The 16,435-nt window shown below is 38.0% G+C and overlaps 2 protein-coding genes across 2 annotated transcripts; both read right to left on the bottom strand.

The window, feature by feature from the left end:
* Positions 1 to 1,426: 1,426 nt before the first annotated feature.
* On the bottom strand, positions 1,427 to 8,870 carry chmp4ba (charged multivesicular body protein 4Ba). The gene is made up of 5 exons (XM_017429273.1): positions 8,505 to 8,870; positions 4,770 to 4,947; positions 4,560 to 4,674; positions 4,141 to 4,267; positions 1,427 to 4,043 (listed from the first exon to the last, which is right to left on the bottom strand). Exons 1-5 carry the CDS (start codon positions 8,683 to 8,685, stop codon positions 3,979 to 3,981), a joined length of 666 nt encoding a protein of 221 aa, XP_017284762.1. The 5' UTR covers positions 8,686 to 8,870; the 3' UTR covers positions 1,427 to 3,978.
* A 317-nt stretch (positions 8,871 to 9,187) lies between these two features.
* Positions 9,188 to 11,228, bottom strand: LOC108243640 (uncharacterized protein C20orf85). Its single transcript, XM_017429225.3, has 4 exons — positions 11,166 to 11,228; positions 10,380 to 10,461; positions 10,088 to 10,183; positions 9,188 to 9,899 (listed from the first exon to the last, which is right to left on the bottom strand). The coding sequence occupies exons 1-4, from the start codon at positions 11,222 to 11,224 to the stop codon at positions 9,744 to 9,746; spliced, it is 393 nt and encodes a 130-aa protein (XP_017284714.1). The 5' UTR covers positions 11,225 to 11,228; the 3' UTR covers positions 9,188 to 9,743.
* Positions 11,229 to 16,435: the final 5,207 nt, after the last annotated feature.

The raw sequence follows: 16,435 nt of genomic DNA, 5'->3' as shown, positions 1-16,435 counted from the left end.
GACGAGGCTCCATTCAAACTAGATTCCGCGAGAGGGCGGTGCAAACGCAAGTTCATTCTGGTTTTCTATTGGCTGCTGCATCTCCCCGCCCCACAAACGGAGGGCACGATTGGCTAAAGCTGAAACTCACTAGCCAATCATCACTTGAGTTGTGACACGTGTAGCTGGAACAAGTTCTGTCCGGACTCTGTCGGTGTTTTCAGATCTGTTCCGTAAATCTGGTCATATTAGGTTAAAGAAGAGGTTAAACCGGCCAAAACAAACATTATTTTCTTCAAATAATTAGAAGCATTTACTCTCCTGAAAAAAGGAGCAATTTAATTCTTTACATCCTAAAAAACTGAGATTGGACACTGATAATTTAACAATTAGCATTTAGTAAAAGTACTAAATTATTTATGTGCTTTGTTTTTATCTTTCTTCTTTTAACACATTTTTTACACTTTTATTATGCACTGAAAAACGTCTTTAAATATGAAATATTCTTGTGCACAAGTGTAGCTTAAGTTTGCATAAATCAGTTTTAAATATTTGTTTCCTGTGAATTTCCACTGTAAAGATGTCATGTTGTTAATGGAAAAGCACAAACTGCCATGGTCAAATATTAAAACTATTCTGTTCCATACACCACATGATAAGTTTATGCTAATTCACATGAAAAAAGGCTCATTTAATTTATTGAAAGTAATTATTATAATATAATGTGCATAATCAGCATCATCTGCAGCTTTGATCAAACAGAACAGTTTCACATGGTTGTAAAGAATTTGACCAGAACCTATGACTGAGTACGTAAGTAATACTATGCTATAGCTAATTTAGGAACATGTTTCAGCTGAAATGTCACCTCGGAGGTCTCAGGTCTTGTAGGTTTGAGTTTGGTACACAAGAAGTTACATAAGCTGAACAGGAACTCATTATATACTGCTTAAAATGTTAACTAATGCGTTCTATTAAAAACTATTAGTGAATAAAACAGAATCACACCAAATGAAGTCATATTTAGATCAATGAGGCGTTCACAGCAAGCACTGGTGTAACAAATCCCAGCCAAGAAGCTGAACGGCAGCTAATCTAACAGAGAATTTACACAAAGGTACAATTTTGGATGTAAATGTTAGTCTTGAATAACTGGTTAGAATGCAGACTTTGCTTGTTTAAACTGTAAAATTAACATATTTGGTAAAGGAGTGAAAAGAACTAAATATTTCATCTTCAAGCTGAAATAAATGGGCTGAACATTAATGAGTTGGGTCATACATGATTAGAAGTGAAGTTTTCTTGGACTTGCAACATATTTTAGATAATTATCTGAAAACCATACAACACTCTGATCTAAACAGAACTAAGGTTCAGGTGTTAGCTCATTAATAAGGTACAGAAGTCAAACTAATTCTCTAAAGATGCAACACAACTGACAACTGAATCATTGAATCCCAACTTTATTTAAATAAACTGCATCTAATCCCAGAACAAATAGGCTTCAACATCTCATCTTTTTCACACAGAACTGAGCAGAACTGGCTGCAGATCACAAAATGTTTCTGTACAACCAGAAAGAGCAAGAATTAGATCTGAGGTAAATAGTTGAAGAAGAAAAGAAAACATCAGCATACACATTTTTATATAAATATAAAAGACTGGGCTCGATTTGAAAGTGGAGTCTTTTAGCAGGAAGACCAACAGGTTGGGGATGGATTTATGAAACAACCACACCCCGCCATTAAAAGTGAAAACACAAACATTGTGCCATCGTTAAATCAGATAGTCAAGGTGCTTCGCCTGTCAGCCTCAGAGACAACGGCCCGTCTGCAGGCGGCCATGTTGGAGAAACCAGCTGATTGTTTATAAAACAGACAAATTACAACCTTTTTTAGATCAATAAAATGTGTGGACGAACCAGCGCTTCTGTTTAGTTTAAACATTAATATCTTTAACAATTTTAAAGTATTTCTGAGGTCAATTTCAATGGAGGCAAAGAAGTGCATGGCTGAGATTCCAAGCTGTGTCTTAAAGAAAGGAAATGTCACCAGTCATCCTCCATTTTCCAGGAAAAACTGTTCAAAGCCACAAGCTTTGTTTTACAAATTATCAAAGACATCAGTGCTTAATTTGGTACTGTGTCGATGACAGTTTTATTAATAAAACACTTCAATAATAAGATGTCACCAGTCATCCTCCATTTTCCAGGAAAAACTGTTCAGCCCTGATTCGAGGAACGGGCTGAGAACAGTCTGACCTTTGAACCCCTCTGAGCGTCGGGAAAACAGGCCGGAGCTCGACCGACTCGCAGGACACAAGCCTCAAATCAGGTCCTGCACAAGTTTGAGGACAAACTGTAAACATTTAATGAGCTTTGAGGAAACTGGTTGAAGCAGAAGAATTAGAGGCTACAGAATCCTGACAGTACATTTCATAAATGTATAAACGTAGTGACAAAAACCTAAATCGTTCAACATTAATGCAGCCAACATGCTGTCACTGTAAGAGCAACTGTAAGACAGCTTTAAGGAGCAGAGGAACAGCCACACATGCCTCAACACTCACTTTATAAGAAGTGGACCAACTTGTTTACCAAGAATCCACCGACAGCTCGGCACTTGTTCTTTATATCCTGAATAATAAAGCTTTCAACCGACAGAATCTCACTTTATGCTCAGTCTAAGGTACTCATTACAAAGAGTGAAATCAAACATAAACACGTTGTCCTGAACTCTTTTGAAGAGTTTCCCCCAGTAGTTTTACAGACATGATGATATGCAGATCTGAACTGTGGGTACACACTCAATGTAAACAAAGCTCGCAGCTGAATCTGCTGTCACCAGATGGATCTACATTAGGCTGGTTGTCGTCTGTGCAGGTAAACAAATATGATGCAGCGTTTGCTGCTGTTAAGTTCGACCTTTTTTCGTCACTTTGGCTGTTTCCTGAGGTAAACAAACGCTCGTGGTAGTGGGCATCTGGTCACAAATGTTTTAATTTAAGACTACCAATATGAGTTTTGGATTGTTTCCTGTCCGCTGTAGGACTTTGGAATGAGTACCTTTAATCTATTTCACTTTAAACGGCCTGCAAAGATATTATGAAGGGGGGACATCAGGAAAATAAAATAATTTTAACTCCATCACCTCAGCAGATTGCTGTTTAATACAAGTCATATCAGCTCTAAATATGAAGCAAACTAAACAAGAAACTCACTCACATTTGCCTGCAGGTGATCTGTTTTCTGAAGATTTTTTTTTTTTAATTAGTAAATTAACTAAATCTAAATGTTGGCTTGAAGAAGGAGCAAGAAGTTCTCAGGGGAAAGTTTTGCAAAAGATGTAACAGAAAGAGGAACCAAACCCTGGATTCCCCTATGAAAGGTTATCTTTATTATTTTTATTTATTTATCGTTTTTTATCAAGGCAAATTTTAACAACAGTACCAAGTCCTTGTTCTGTAATTTGACATTCCAGAGTCTTACACTTTAAGAACTTTTTTTTTTTTGCTGCTTTAGAAACTTAGAACATAGGTTTTTGTCATTTTTATAGAACAGGGATATATCAGCACAGGAAGCATAAAAATGGCCGTCTTGTTTTCTGCACATGTGTGATGATTCTTCACATTCCTCCAGAGACGAGTCCCATCCTGTCCTTCCACACCCCCCTCCCTGGCAGTATGCAGCTAAGTGCTAATTCGCTGACACAGATGATAACCACAGGCTGTTTGGAGTGAAGGTTTCTCACTCTTTGCTTTTAAAAAACTAAAAAAGTGCCCAGCTGAAGCAAAGAGAATCATTCCGTATCATTCAGCAGAAGAGAAAAGCCTGGGTTTGCATCATCCGAGTCTGAAAACATGGGCATACTGGACGTTTGGGGTATGGTTAGATGTAAGGATGCAGCATGCCAGCAGCCGTCTCAGAGTCCCCATCTCTCTTCCAGATGTGTGGAAAGACCAACAGGAGGGACAGACAGCTGGCTGGCAGGGCAAGCTAACTCAGTTAGCTGCCCAGGCCTCGAGGTCGGCCATGTCGTCCTCGTCTTCTTCCACCTTCTTCTTGGCTAAATAAAAAAAAAAACAAGACATTTTATTTTGCATGAAACCAAACAAAGCGTGGGTGCTCTGCAGTAACATTAGGTCTGTTTATCTGCGGCATACCTGGCTTTGCTGGGAGTGACGTTGATGGCACACTGGGCAGCGGGACGTCTTCCGTTCCTGCGATTTCCAAAAGATTTTTGTCCAACTCTTCCTGTTCCAGCTCCTCCAGCTCAGTCAGAAGCTCATCCTAAACACACACAGAGAAATCAGCTTTGTTTTACAAATTATCAAAGACATCAGTGCTTAATTTGGTACTGTGTCGATGACAGTTTTATTAATAAAACACTTCAATAATAAGATAAAACATAATAAAAACAAAGCAGTAAAATACAACAAAAAGAAATGGAGATGTTAAACTCTACCTGAGGCTCTTTAACAGTTTACTAAAGTCTGAGCAGATCTTATATGAAGAGCTAAATTATTATAAAACAGGAGAAGAAGCAGGGGCTTCTACTCTGTCTGTGTTCGCAGGTTCTCACCTCGTCGAACTCCTCCCCAAAGCCAACGGGTCTGGAGATGACATCTGAGATTTCCTGGGCCAGTTCCTGCTGTTCTGTGATGTCAGCCATCAGATCGTCTACTTTGTCTATGTCCCTGAGACGACACAGGAAAAGACAGATGGCATACGCGCGTAAGAAAACACAAACGAGAAAAAGCTGGTTAGAGGCCCTCTTCAAAGCCAAACTTACATGTTCTCGTGTGCAGTCTTCATGGCTTTAGCAGCAAAGCCCATGTTTTTGAGCACTTCTGTGTTGGTGTTGGCGTTCTCCAAGGCCTCCCTCTGGAACTCGATGGTGGACAGCGTGCCGTCAATCTGCGTCAGCTGCTTCTCGTAACGCTTTTTCCTCTTCAGGGCCTGCAGAGCCGCTGGACGCACAAAGAGAGAGAAAAACAAACAAACAAACAAACAATGTTAGTTCAGCAGGTTTCACAGGACAAAAGGACATTATTGTCTTCACTGCGCTACTTTCAGACTCTGTTTTAACCAGCATTTTTTAAAGTACAGCCTTCATTTATTATAAAGTACCAAAATGCATCAGAAAAAAATTATATTTAACAACACAATATTTTAATTCTTACAGCATGTATTAACCACTCTTATGTAAATGGTTTAGTTGGAAATTAAAGTTTAAAATGTGAGGAATTAAGCACCATTTTAAAAGGACTTGATTGGTAAATTGGGTCGACTAACTAGTCTCCCCAAACAAGAGAAGTAAATTTTATTTCTATGGCACCTTCCACTAAAAAAAATACAAAAGTATTTAAAATCATCAAATAAATGAGTTAAAAGTTTGTCTGAATAAAACGTAGATGTGAGCAATCTGTCCTTAAAAGACACATATTTACCAATTTACCAATCAAGCCCATTTTTAAAGGACTTGATTGGTAAATTGGGTCGACTAACGAGTCTCCCCAAACAAGAAGTGAGCAATCCGTCCTGAGAAGAGACGTCTGTTTGCTTTCACTGCAGCTAAACCTTCACGAATATTTAGGCTTGATTGGTCAAAAATGTACACAAGTAAACATCGCTGAGGTCACAAAGGATGAACATGAATCCACCCGGGTTTAAGCTCTTATTTTAAACATATTGTTAGCGCTATAAAAAATAGACAAAAAGGGAAAGAAACTGCTCACTTTTGGTTAGATGACTCAAATATGTTAGTATTTTTTTTACCCGCTTCTCAACTAAATAAAATAACATCTCAAATAACATAAAATGTTAAGAAATGTAAAGATTAAAATTGTCAAAACAAATAAGCAGGAACATTTTCTAATTTTACATTTGGCGATGGATTTCAGAAGTTTGGTCTTTGCTTTAAAAACTGTCTTTCGTTGATTTTTGCTGTAAAAATCTGTACCAACGTCAGGAAAGTTAAAAAAGAAAGCCCTGCTGAAAACAAATAGGATGCCAGTATATGTTAATCTCAGAAAAACCACAGTTTGTGCGTCAGGCTCCCCAGAAATGCGGCAGCTCCCTCCTTCTACCTCCACAGAGCTTCCAGGACATGAAGCCTTATCCTGCGAGTTGTTTTTGTAACGAGGAGCTGCAGTTTACATCACGCCCCGGTGAAGCACAAGCCTCCTGATCTGATTCAATCAACCCTGAGACAAACCTCTGCTTTCAGACACAACGCGTCTCAGTGAGACAGCTGAAGGACTGAAGACATACAAGAAGCCAAGTTTCATTTAAACTAACAGCCAGCAAAATGTTTGACTGGCTGAGAGAAAAATATGTTAACCACTGACAGGAAATGATGCCACCGTGAGCCTAAATACCTCCGTTGTTAATAAAACCCACAAGAATGGAAACCCCCCTGTTGTGATGAGATAAACCTTCAGATAAAGAAAGAACATTAACTGCTTCACTAAATATTTTACATCTACTGCTGCAGTCTGAAGCGCAGATAAGTGAAATTATTTATTACCATCAGTAAAGATACTGTTGCTGTTCAAAGCTCACTAACACTCAGGTTGGTGAAGCTTTGACTCATTTCTCTATGCAGCTTCACAACCTTTCACATTTTAAAACGTGACCAAAACAGCTCACATGTCGGCCTCGATAGGAAGCAGTCAACAAGTGACCACGACTGGAACGACACACGCGATGGAGGCGTGGGTCATTCCTGTTATTGTGATCCTCGTAATTATAAACCTAGAACTCCTGACCCAGAACTGAAGAAGCCTTTTGGATGAGGGGTGAAAGGTCATCAAGAGTCAAGAGAGGAAGTCCAGTTGAATTCTGCCGAACAGCTTCGGACATCCTGGACGACTGAGAAAACACACAGACGTCGGCGTGTTTCCTCAGTCATCCAGGAACCTGAGCCACGATAAGTTGCCAAATGTAAATGACATTTTTGAGTATCACAATAACTGCACACAAACGACTATGATGTAGTGTGAACTAATGTATGAGACAGAAAACAAGACATGGAGCAAGGATGACAAAAACAACTCATGATGACGTCGAACTTCTACTTTGTGTCACATTAAACTACTATCAGCTGTTAGTCGTCTCAGTTCAGATATATGGACAAAATGAGCCAGTGTCCACAAAGGAAGAGGTGTTTAAATGTTTTCCAGTAACATTAATAAGTGGTTTTTGCTCTACTTTAATGTTCATCAGCCATGTCTGCTCGTTGAAGTAAATACAGGAGAAACTGGTGTCTGCAGCATAAACACATATTATCTGTCATTATTGATGCCTGGGGTCAAAGGGCAGCAGCAACGTTTCAAGATATTCTTTTTTTTTTTTAAATCTGAAACAGAGTTGTAAAAAATATATATTGTTTAAGGGTTTAAAAATATGTTGTTTCTCTGTGGCTACAATACTAAAATGATTAAAAATAAAAAAAACAACACAAACCGCTGTTCCCACATGGACCGGGCCTAATCCCATTATAGCAGAAGGTGAACTTTCTTCTCTTTTTTTGTATAAATCACATTTAAAACAGACCCACGTTCAGTTCGATCACATTCTGAGAATCCAAAAACGTCCCTCTGTGAGGTAAAAACGGTTTTAGCTTCTATTAAACAAATCGTGATCAGATTATACAGGCTACAGATGCCAGCATTCAAATCTCCCAGGAGATCTCTTTGCGTCACTTTGTCTCTCCTGAAACCCTGCTCCTTTATGGGAACAATAATCTAACCTGAGTGAAAGTTTAAAACTGTGGCATTTTAAAATGTTTCATACAAGTCAGTTTAGTTTAAATTAAAGGTCTTCTATAAACTGAAATGAAGGAAATATGAAGGCATATTACATGTTTTTTTAATTCTGAACTCATTAAAGGTGTCATATTTTGTTGGCATGATTTTTGTTCCTCCTTCCTGGCCTTTTTTAGGCTTTTATATTGCATTAACATATGCCTGTTCTTTTCAGACAAAATGTGTTGCACACTAATGTGACTTTCCTGGTTAAATAAATGCAAATAAACATTAAAACAAACTGAACTCAACACTGTATGCCATTTTTACTAAGCTATTTGCTGCTGTAAACCCAAATAGTTTGTGTGTGACTGTGAAAGCAGATATCCAGATTAGATAATCAGAACAGGTTTGGCATGATTGTGGATTTTCATTTACTTACAGCTAGAATATGCCAGGCTATGAAAGAAAGAAGTATGCTGAAAATCGGGTTTAACAGACGGAAATGAGCGTACCACCTGTTTTAAAGACTTCAGGCTGTTTCCAGTTATATTTCTGAACGTAACACATATTAAAGAAACACGAATAAAAGCTCCTAGCTGTTCCTAAAAGAGACATTTGTAAACAGAGTCCTGTGACCGTGTGGACAAACTTATATTTAGCTTCCCAGCTGCCAACTTCCCTGTAGCTGTGGGTGTTAGCCTCCGGGGCTAACGCTAACTAACTACCGGGTCACACGGTTCGCTTTTAGGACCGTTTTAAAATAAACTTCCACCGACCTCGTTTGTTTTTCGTGCCGTTCTTTTTCGCCGTTATGAGCTCCTGGTCGATTTTCTTCTCCAGAAACTCCTGCTTCTTGGCCAGCATCTCCTCCGTTTCCCTGAGTTTCTGGATAGCCTCCTGGGCTGTGGGCGCCTTCCCACTCTTATTGCTGCCGAAAATCTTCCCAAAAAGCGACATTTTGTCACCGAATGTAAACCGCAGTTAAGCTTCTTCTAGTCGTACCCGACCCGGCGGGACTTGGTGAAACTAATTAAGTTGGTGTTAAACGACTCTGGAGGGGGGTTTTCTTGGTAACTATCGCCGCCGAGTCCCGGAAAAACTGCCACCGCCGCTGCTGTTGTTTTTGTCACTTCTTCCGCGTTTCCCACCCAGGCCTCGTGATGTCATGACGTAAGCGCGTGACGTGACTCATGCGTGCTGATTAAACAGCAGGGGATTTCCGCACAGGAGCAAAAATAGCATCAAAACCAGCCATAAATTATTATTTTTTTTGTAATTTGTTACCTTGTAAAACGAGTTCAGCTTTTATTTTAATCCATTCTAATTTGATTTGTTAAAATACATCTGATTGTTATTCACGTTATTTCCAGTTTGTTTTAAAAGCCAACAAGCAGGTCGATATGTTAACAAAACTTACAAAAAAAGGTTTATGTTAAAACAAATGATTACGATGGAAAGAGCATTAAAATATCTTTCAAATTAAATAACTATTATTAACCTTTATTCACCCTGAAGACTGAATTTGGTACAACAGAATACTGTATTGTCATCACAGTGTCATTTCTGGTTAAAAAAAGCACCTGCTGATAAATCAAATTGTTTGTTTTTTGGAATAGATAGTTGAAAACATGAACTAACCTCTTGGGTCAAACAGGAAGCAAACACGTAGATAACCAAAGGATTTCTGGGTACTTTTCCTGTTTATGATCACCTCAGAATCCCATTATTCCAACCCACAAGCCAAGAAAAATACACATTTTAAGTGGATAACCTGATCAGGTTACAGAAATCATAAATTCAACAGATGGAACTAGAACTGCAGATGACTCAGTAAAGAGATGACTCAGTTAAACCGTATTAAACGAGTCATTTAGTGACTGTATTATAGTACAGGTTCGAGGGTGGACCTGCCAGGCCAGCAGCTCAGGAAACAATAAGTATTAATATTGTGCATCCTAACTAACTTTAGTACAGATTCAGAGGTGAGCTGAGCCAAAAGACATGAGGATCTCCACTCAGACACAAGCATCCAGAGGCCAGCCCAACTCCTTCAGAAAACTACGTCTCCCATGATGCACCGTGTTGTACTTTTCCAGCTGAAGATGAGGGTGACCAGAACGCCAGCCGATGAAAGCCTGGGTTGTCTGAGGAACAGGAGGAGATGGACCGACCTGGAAGAGTAAAGGACAGGTTCGGATGGATGGATGGATGGATGGATGGATGGATAGATAGATAGATAGATAGATAGATAGATAGATAGATAGATAGATAGATAGATAGATAGATAGATAGATAGATAGATAGATAGATAGATAGATAGATAGATAGATAGATAGATAGATAGATAGATAGATCATACATGGGTGTTTTCTTGTGGAGGGGTCAAAGGTCGAACTCTCTGCTGAACCGTCATGTCTTTAAGGGCTTCCTTCAGTTTCTCATTCTTCATATCATACTGAAAAACAGAACAGGTCTGTGTGTAATAAAGATTACAGCTTTTCTTTTCATTAAAAACAACAACAACAACAAAACAAGCTGGTATGTATGTGTGATCTGTAATCACTTCCAGCAGATTTATAACCACAGATGGGTAATTACTTGCATGCTTCAGGTTTCGTTTTATCAACAACATGAAATATAAATGTGGATACCTCTTTATAAACTTCCGTCAAGAAGCCCCACTTGTTGGGCCAGGCTTCATCTGAATCCTTCTCAATTTTTATGTGAGCTTTCCTAAACAAAAACACAACAACAACAACAAACAAAGGTTCATTTTGAATCACATCTGACACCTAAGGGCCTTAAAAAGTGCTTAAAAGCAAATTAAACAGGTTCCTTCCTCTCTACCCTAACTTAAAGACTTCTTTTTGTTAAATGGCCTTAATTTTACAGTAAAGTGCCTCCAAAGTGCCAGTTAGTTGGTTGTAAGCACAAAAATAAAATTACCATTAGAACAAAAAGCTCTTTGTATACATAAAACTTGCTTAAATTAAGAAAATATCATAAATTCCATTAAATTGTATATATATTTTTATTAGTCTTCAGATCTGTAGCATATCAGCTTCAGCTGGAAAAACAACATTTTCATTTTGAATATTTTTTTACATAAGATTTAAAAAGCATTTCTTTTTCTACTGATGTGATTGGCTAATAACAATAATAATAATAAATGAAAATTAATGATGACAATAATAACTTTTAAATATAAAGTTCGTTAGATATCTTTACAGTTAGTGACAGTAGCACACACAGCTAAACTGTACAGTTACTAAAGATAGATTTGACATTTTAAACAAGTTTAAGGAGTAATAGTACAGAACATATTCATTTTTTTTAAGTTCAGAATGATAAAATACTGACAGTCAAATAGTTTATGACATGTTTTTTATATAAAAGACGTAAAACAAAAAAGAAACAAAGTCCGTTTGTGTTTTTACCAGATTTCATCTCGATGCACAAAGTTGATGCGTTCAGATGTTCGCTTTGAGTCCGCCATCCGTCCACAGTGTGTGTGTGTGTGTGTGTGAGGGTAATGTTTCACCTGTGTGCAGGTCACGCTGACAGACCTGTTTGCCGTTGTCATGGAGACGAACCTCGCGGACACCGATGCCTTCTTGCTGCCCTGTGAGCGTAACCGTGGTGACGGCGAGAGGAAACTGCAGGAAGTTTTTCCACTTTGCTCAGATAGATACTGAGTGGGGAGAAAACACCTGATTATCATTTTAATGTGGTAAAATCTTTATATTATTAGGCCCCTGCAGTAAATATGATACAGTTATAGTAAATTAAAAGGTTTGGATCACGTTTAGCAGAGAGAAATCAAAATCAAATCAGTATCTTATGTTACCACCCTCAGTTCTTCTGGGTACAGCTTTTAAACTCAAACTCAAGGCCTGCGGGCCAGATCCGGCCCTCTGTAAAATTTCATCCAGCCCCCAAGATAACGTTTAGATTTCATCAGGTCCGGCCCTCTAGTCTTGATTCTTATTTTGCTTAAAAAAACTGAGCCTAATTAGTGAAGTTTTCTCCTGACAGTGACTTAGAAACCAACAATATATAGTTTTAATTTCTGTATGATCAGGTTTTTATTTGTTTTAATGTTAAAAAATTCATTTTTTTAAAAGTTTGACCTATTTGTCTGTGTTCATTAAAGTCTGTTTGCTCTAAATTCTGTATAATCTGTAACTGGGAAAAGGTCATTGATATTTCTATATGAATGATTTGACATAATACATCTAAAACCGAGGGTAATTTATGTAATTTTTAATAAATATTGATCATGATTGGCCCTTGGCTAGGACCAAATTTTTAATTTTGGCCCCCTTGTGTCTCTGGGTTTGACACCCCTGCTTGAAAGGAACTTCTTGAAGAACTCGTCACAGATCTTTTGCTCAGTTCTTTACCTATAAGATGGTTCATAATGATAATAATAAAACCAAATTCCTAAATCGATTTGAAGACATGCAGCTCTAAACTGGCAAAGAAAACTCAGACAGAATTCTCTGCTCTTTAGTCCGTTGGTGACTAAACTGGCTTCTGAAGCTAAATATTTCAGATGCTTTCTGCAGTTCCTTCATAAAGTCTCCTGGACAGACGTCTTCTGACAGCAGTTAGAAGAATCTGGATTGTAATTTCATCTGCAGCGCCGTGTTTGTCAAATAAAAAGCTTTGCCACTCACGGCCCACATGTCTGTGAAAAGTGGAAAAAGAGCACAAAGTGAGTTATTTTTAAATCTGTAAGTCCTCTTTGGATCCACCAGATGTGACTGTCAGTCTTTTCAAACTTTGGCTTCATTTGATTTAGTTTTATTGTCTTTACAGGATCGTTTACTTCATTTTTTTCTGTTTTTCTGAGCAGATTGGCTAATTTTATTGGTTTGTGCTCAGCTTTCAGTCAGGGATAATCTGGCAACAGTATTTCTTATACAAAATAAAATATTAATAACAAAAAGCCCAATGTAAAATCAAGTTAGCTTCATACATTTAATCATTTCTTTACAAAAGCTCATGTATGCATTTAGTCTCATACATTTCTTATAGGTACACAGTTTTAGTCATTTTTATTGTCATTTAACAGATTAGATTTTACTGTAAAGGTTGTTACAGCCACATTTCCTTGTCCAGAAACCACCTGAAATATTATATTTTTAGCCATCCATCAGTTTTTTATATATCTGCTTGCTCCAGTTCAGGTTTGTAAGAATCAGGTGATCGTCTCACACACATACACACACATTTAGGACCAATTTAGAGTTAGCATTCAACCAAACATGCATGCGCTCGGATGACAACAAAAATTATTAAATATCAACAAAGAGAAATGCTTTAAGTTTAAATCACAGACCTGCTGTTGATGAACAAAAAAGAGCAAAGAAGTGAAACTAGATTTTCTTTTACTGCAGAAAAGGTTCAGGGTCTGTTAAAACTGCTGTTTTAACTTCTGTATTTTTTGTTGCATTTCTTGAAAAATTTAATGTCTTGTCTATCTTTATTTAAACCTCTTTTCATCCACATTAATTCCAGTGAGAAACAGACATTTATGTTTTACTAATCTGGTGACAAAGGAGCAGGGATATGTAAACGAGTGGCTGTGGGTTTAATCTGAAACACAAGGTGGCGCCCTAATCCAGTGGTTCCAAACCCTATCCTACATGTTTCAGTTGTTTTCCTGCTTTGACATGCCTGATTTGAAGGAGTGAGCGATTAACAGGCTTCTGCAGACAAATAAAAGGGAAACAATGAAGACCTGCAGGATAGTGTTCTTTGGGAACCAATAACGGGCAGTCAGTGTCTTAAAGTTCATTTTTACTGCATCACTGTTTCATCTCAGCTTTCTTATAAATTAGAGACATACTTTTACCCTGCAAAGCTGAATGAAATGACTAACAAGACATCCAGCTCTTAAGCAATAAGCCAGGATATTGGATATTTATTACCAAATTAACAGAAAGATGAACAGATCTGAGTCATTGTTATCTGTCTGAAGTGTAAACATAAACATAACTACAACTGAAACAAACTAATGGAAACAATAATGCGGTTGTGATGGAGTCAGAAAAAGAGGTGACAGGGATCTGCAGAATGTGTTGTGGATCGATAATCAATAATCCCCGTGGGCTCAGCTGCAGAGACAGACAGGAAACACATTCTAAACTGAAATGCAAAATGAAATTTAGAGAAATCTGAAGGACACTTGTAAAAGGACATGTTTTGGACACAAAGAAAGTCATTAATTTAGTTTATAAATAATAAATTTATCACGATAAAAAAGCATCTGACAGCACATCTTTTCTCTAAATCCAATAAACACTTTTATTTCTGTTAACAGTGCCTCTTGGTGTTATCAGGTCAGTGCTCCGGGTACTTTAACCTTCTCCTGTCCAGCTGCAGTTTGTTTCAGGGGTTCACACGTTCCACAGATGTTCCTTTGGCCTGTTTGCTCTCCACTGCTGCCGTCATTCTGTGACACTGACGAAAAAACACCAAACCTTTCCAGAAAACGTAGAATCTGATGAAGACGGTGCCGTCAGTAAACCCCAAACACGTTTAAATTTGTGGATTCCAAACAGGATCTCTTAGTAATAGATGAAAAAAACATGACTTCAAGCTTGATTTCTAAGTAATTTAAATCAGAGGAAGTTTATGGTTTTTTTGAAGGGTGATGATCTGGATTTATTGGTCCATCTACGGTCCAACCTCCAGTGGCTATAAAAAAACGATATGAATGAAAGATTGACCCAAGTGGCTGAAGAGCTTCTGTCAGAGAGGTTTCAGAGATGCGGTGAGGATCTCCGTCCTTCAGGAGGAACTCAGAGAAGAGCCATGGCTCTTACTTTCCTGCTTTGGTTGTTTGAACAGAAATAATCCTCCTTAAATCCTCGTTATAAAGAGAGGAAGAGAAGTAACTTTGGGTTCATTTCATCCAAAGGCCACAGGAGGTCTGAGTTAGTACTTCAGCCAAGTGATGCTAGAATTATACACAGTAGGAAGTCTGTGACGACTGAAATGTCTGATAGAAAGTGTTAAAAACAAGTAATTATATGAACTGTTCACCGGAGTCACACCTGCAGCAAGTTCACCAAGGAACAGTCACAGGAACAGTCACAGGAAAACACCAAATATCTGAAAACTACAGGTTATGTTTGACCTTAGACTTTTCTGTAAAATATAGACACATGCAGTTGATTCAGAAACATTTTATTCAGCTGTCAGCTCTCATAAACAACTACTTCACGCTGATTGTGCTAAAAAAAGACACAAAACAAAATAAATATGATTTGGTCTGTTTTTTTAATATATCAACCATTTGTAATCAAAGACTAAATGGAGCAAAAACGTTATTTAAAAGCTAAAAGTTGCAAAAGGCTCGCTTAAAGTTAAGAAGTCAATGATGCACCCATCTCCTCCATGACCTGAATGTTTTCTATGAGTATATAATGAGTATATATATACTTTTATATATATATATATATATATATATATAGGCTGAAGTAGTACAAATAATGCAGAAGTAGTTAGATTGCACAGAAACATATGGAAGCTGAATCAACATTCAGTTAGTCGAGGAGCTGTTGTGGAATAACGTTAAAAAGCTTCAAGCTGAAAAAAAATAAGTGATGTCTGGACCATGGCGGACCCCGGACTGGTTTTTTGGTCACAAGGTTTGGATCCTGATGAAGGGATCGGTGGCACCCAGCCACAGGTTTACCTTGTGATGCGTTGATGATGTCAGCAGACCTCAGCCGAAGCCCGCGGCCTGCCTGTCTTAGCTCGCAGCTGGTTTCTGTTGACATAGTTTGATTAAATCTGTTTGATTAGTGCAACGAATAATCCCTGCTGATTCAGCAAAAAACCCAAAAAAACACTTCTCAGTTTCATTGCATTAAAAGGATCCAGTCATTGTTCTACCAAACTGTAATTTAATGGAGTTAATCTGCAACTATTCACAGGGCCTGGGTTTAAAAAACATGCAGGTCGTAATAATTATCACCTGCCGGTACAATCATGTGTCATTGGATGGGATGTACTTTTACTACGTTCATACAGGATAATTATGGGCTAACAAACCCTGTAATTACTTACATTTCCTCTTAAGTACCCCATAAAACCCATGCAACTACTCTCCTGCCTGCACATACCTCTATAGGTGTCCTGTACTTACTCTCATAAGTACCTTGTACATTACACCATAGGAGCTGTACGTACACCTGTAAGTACCCTGTATGTACCCCTTAGATGCCAGGTACATACCTTCATAAGTACCCTGTAAGTATCCTGTAGTACTTTCCAAAAGACCTTGCATATTACCCTGTAAGTACCCTAAAATTACCCCGTAAATCAGCCAGTAAGTATGTCTGTACCCTGTATTTATCCTGTACATTACTCAGCAGGTTTCCTGAATGTACACCTGTAAATACCGTATATTTACGCTGTATATTACCATGTAAGTGTGCCCATAATTACCCTGAAAGTACCCAAACATATCCCCATAAGAACAGAGGAATTATCTGGTATATTACCCAGAAAGTACCCTGTACGTACCCTCATAAGTACCCTGTAATTACCTTGTACGTTACTCCATAAATACCCCTGTATTAAGTACTCCTTAAATATCAGATAGTACCTTGTAAGTACTGGGCTGTTTTATGTATTGTTACTCCTTTGTTCTTCTTTTTTTGTACCTTTTAGTTCAACTTTCAGACTAGTC

This window comes from Kryptolebias marmoratus, linkage group LG4 (assembly GCF_001649575.2).
Source record: "Kryptolebias marmoratus isolate JLee-2015 linkage group LG4, ASM164957v2, whole genome shotgun sequence".
In the NCBI taxonomy this organism is placed as follows: Eukaryota; Metazoa; Chordata; class Actinopteri; order Cyprinodontiformes; family Rivulidae; genus Kryptolebias; species Kryptolebias marmoratus.
This window is presented reverse-complemented; position numbering and strand designations above follow the sequence as displayed.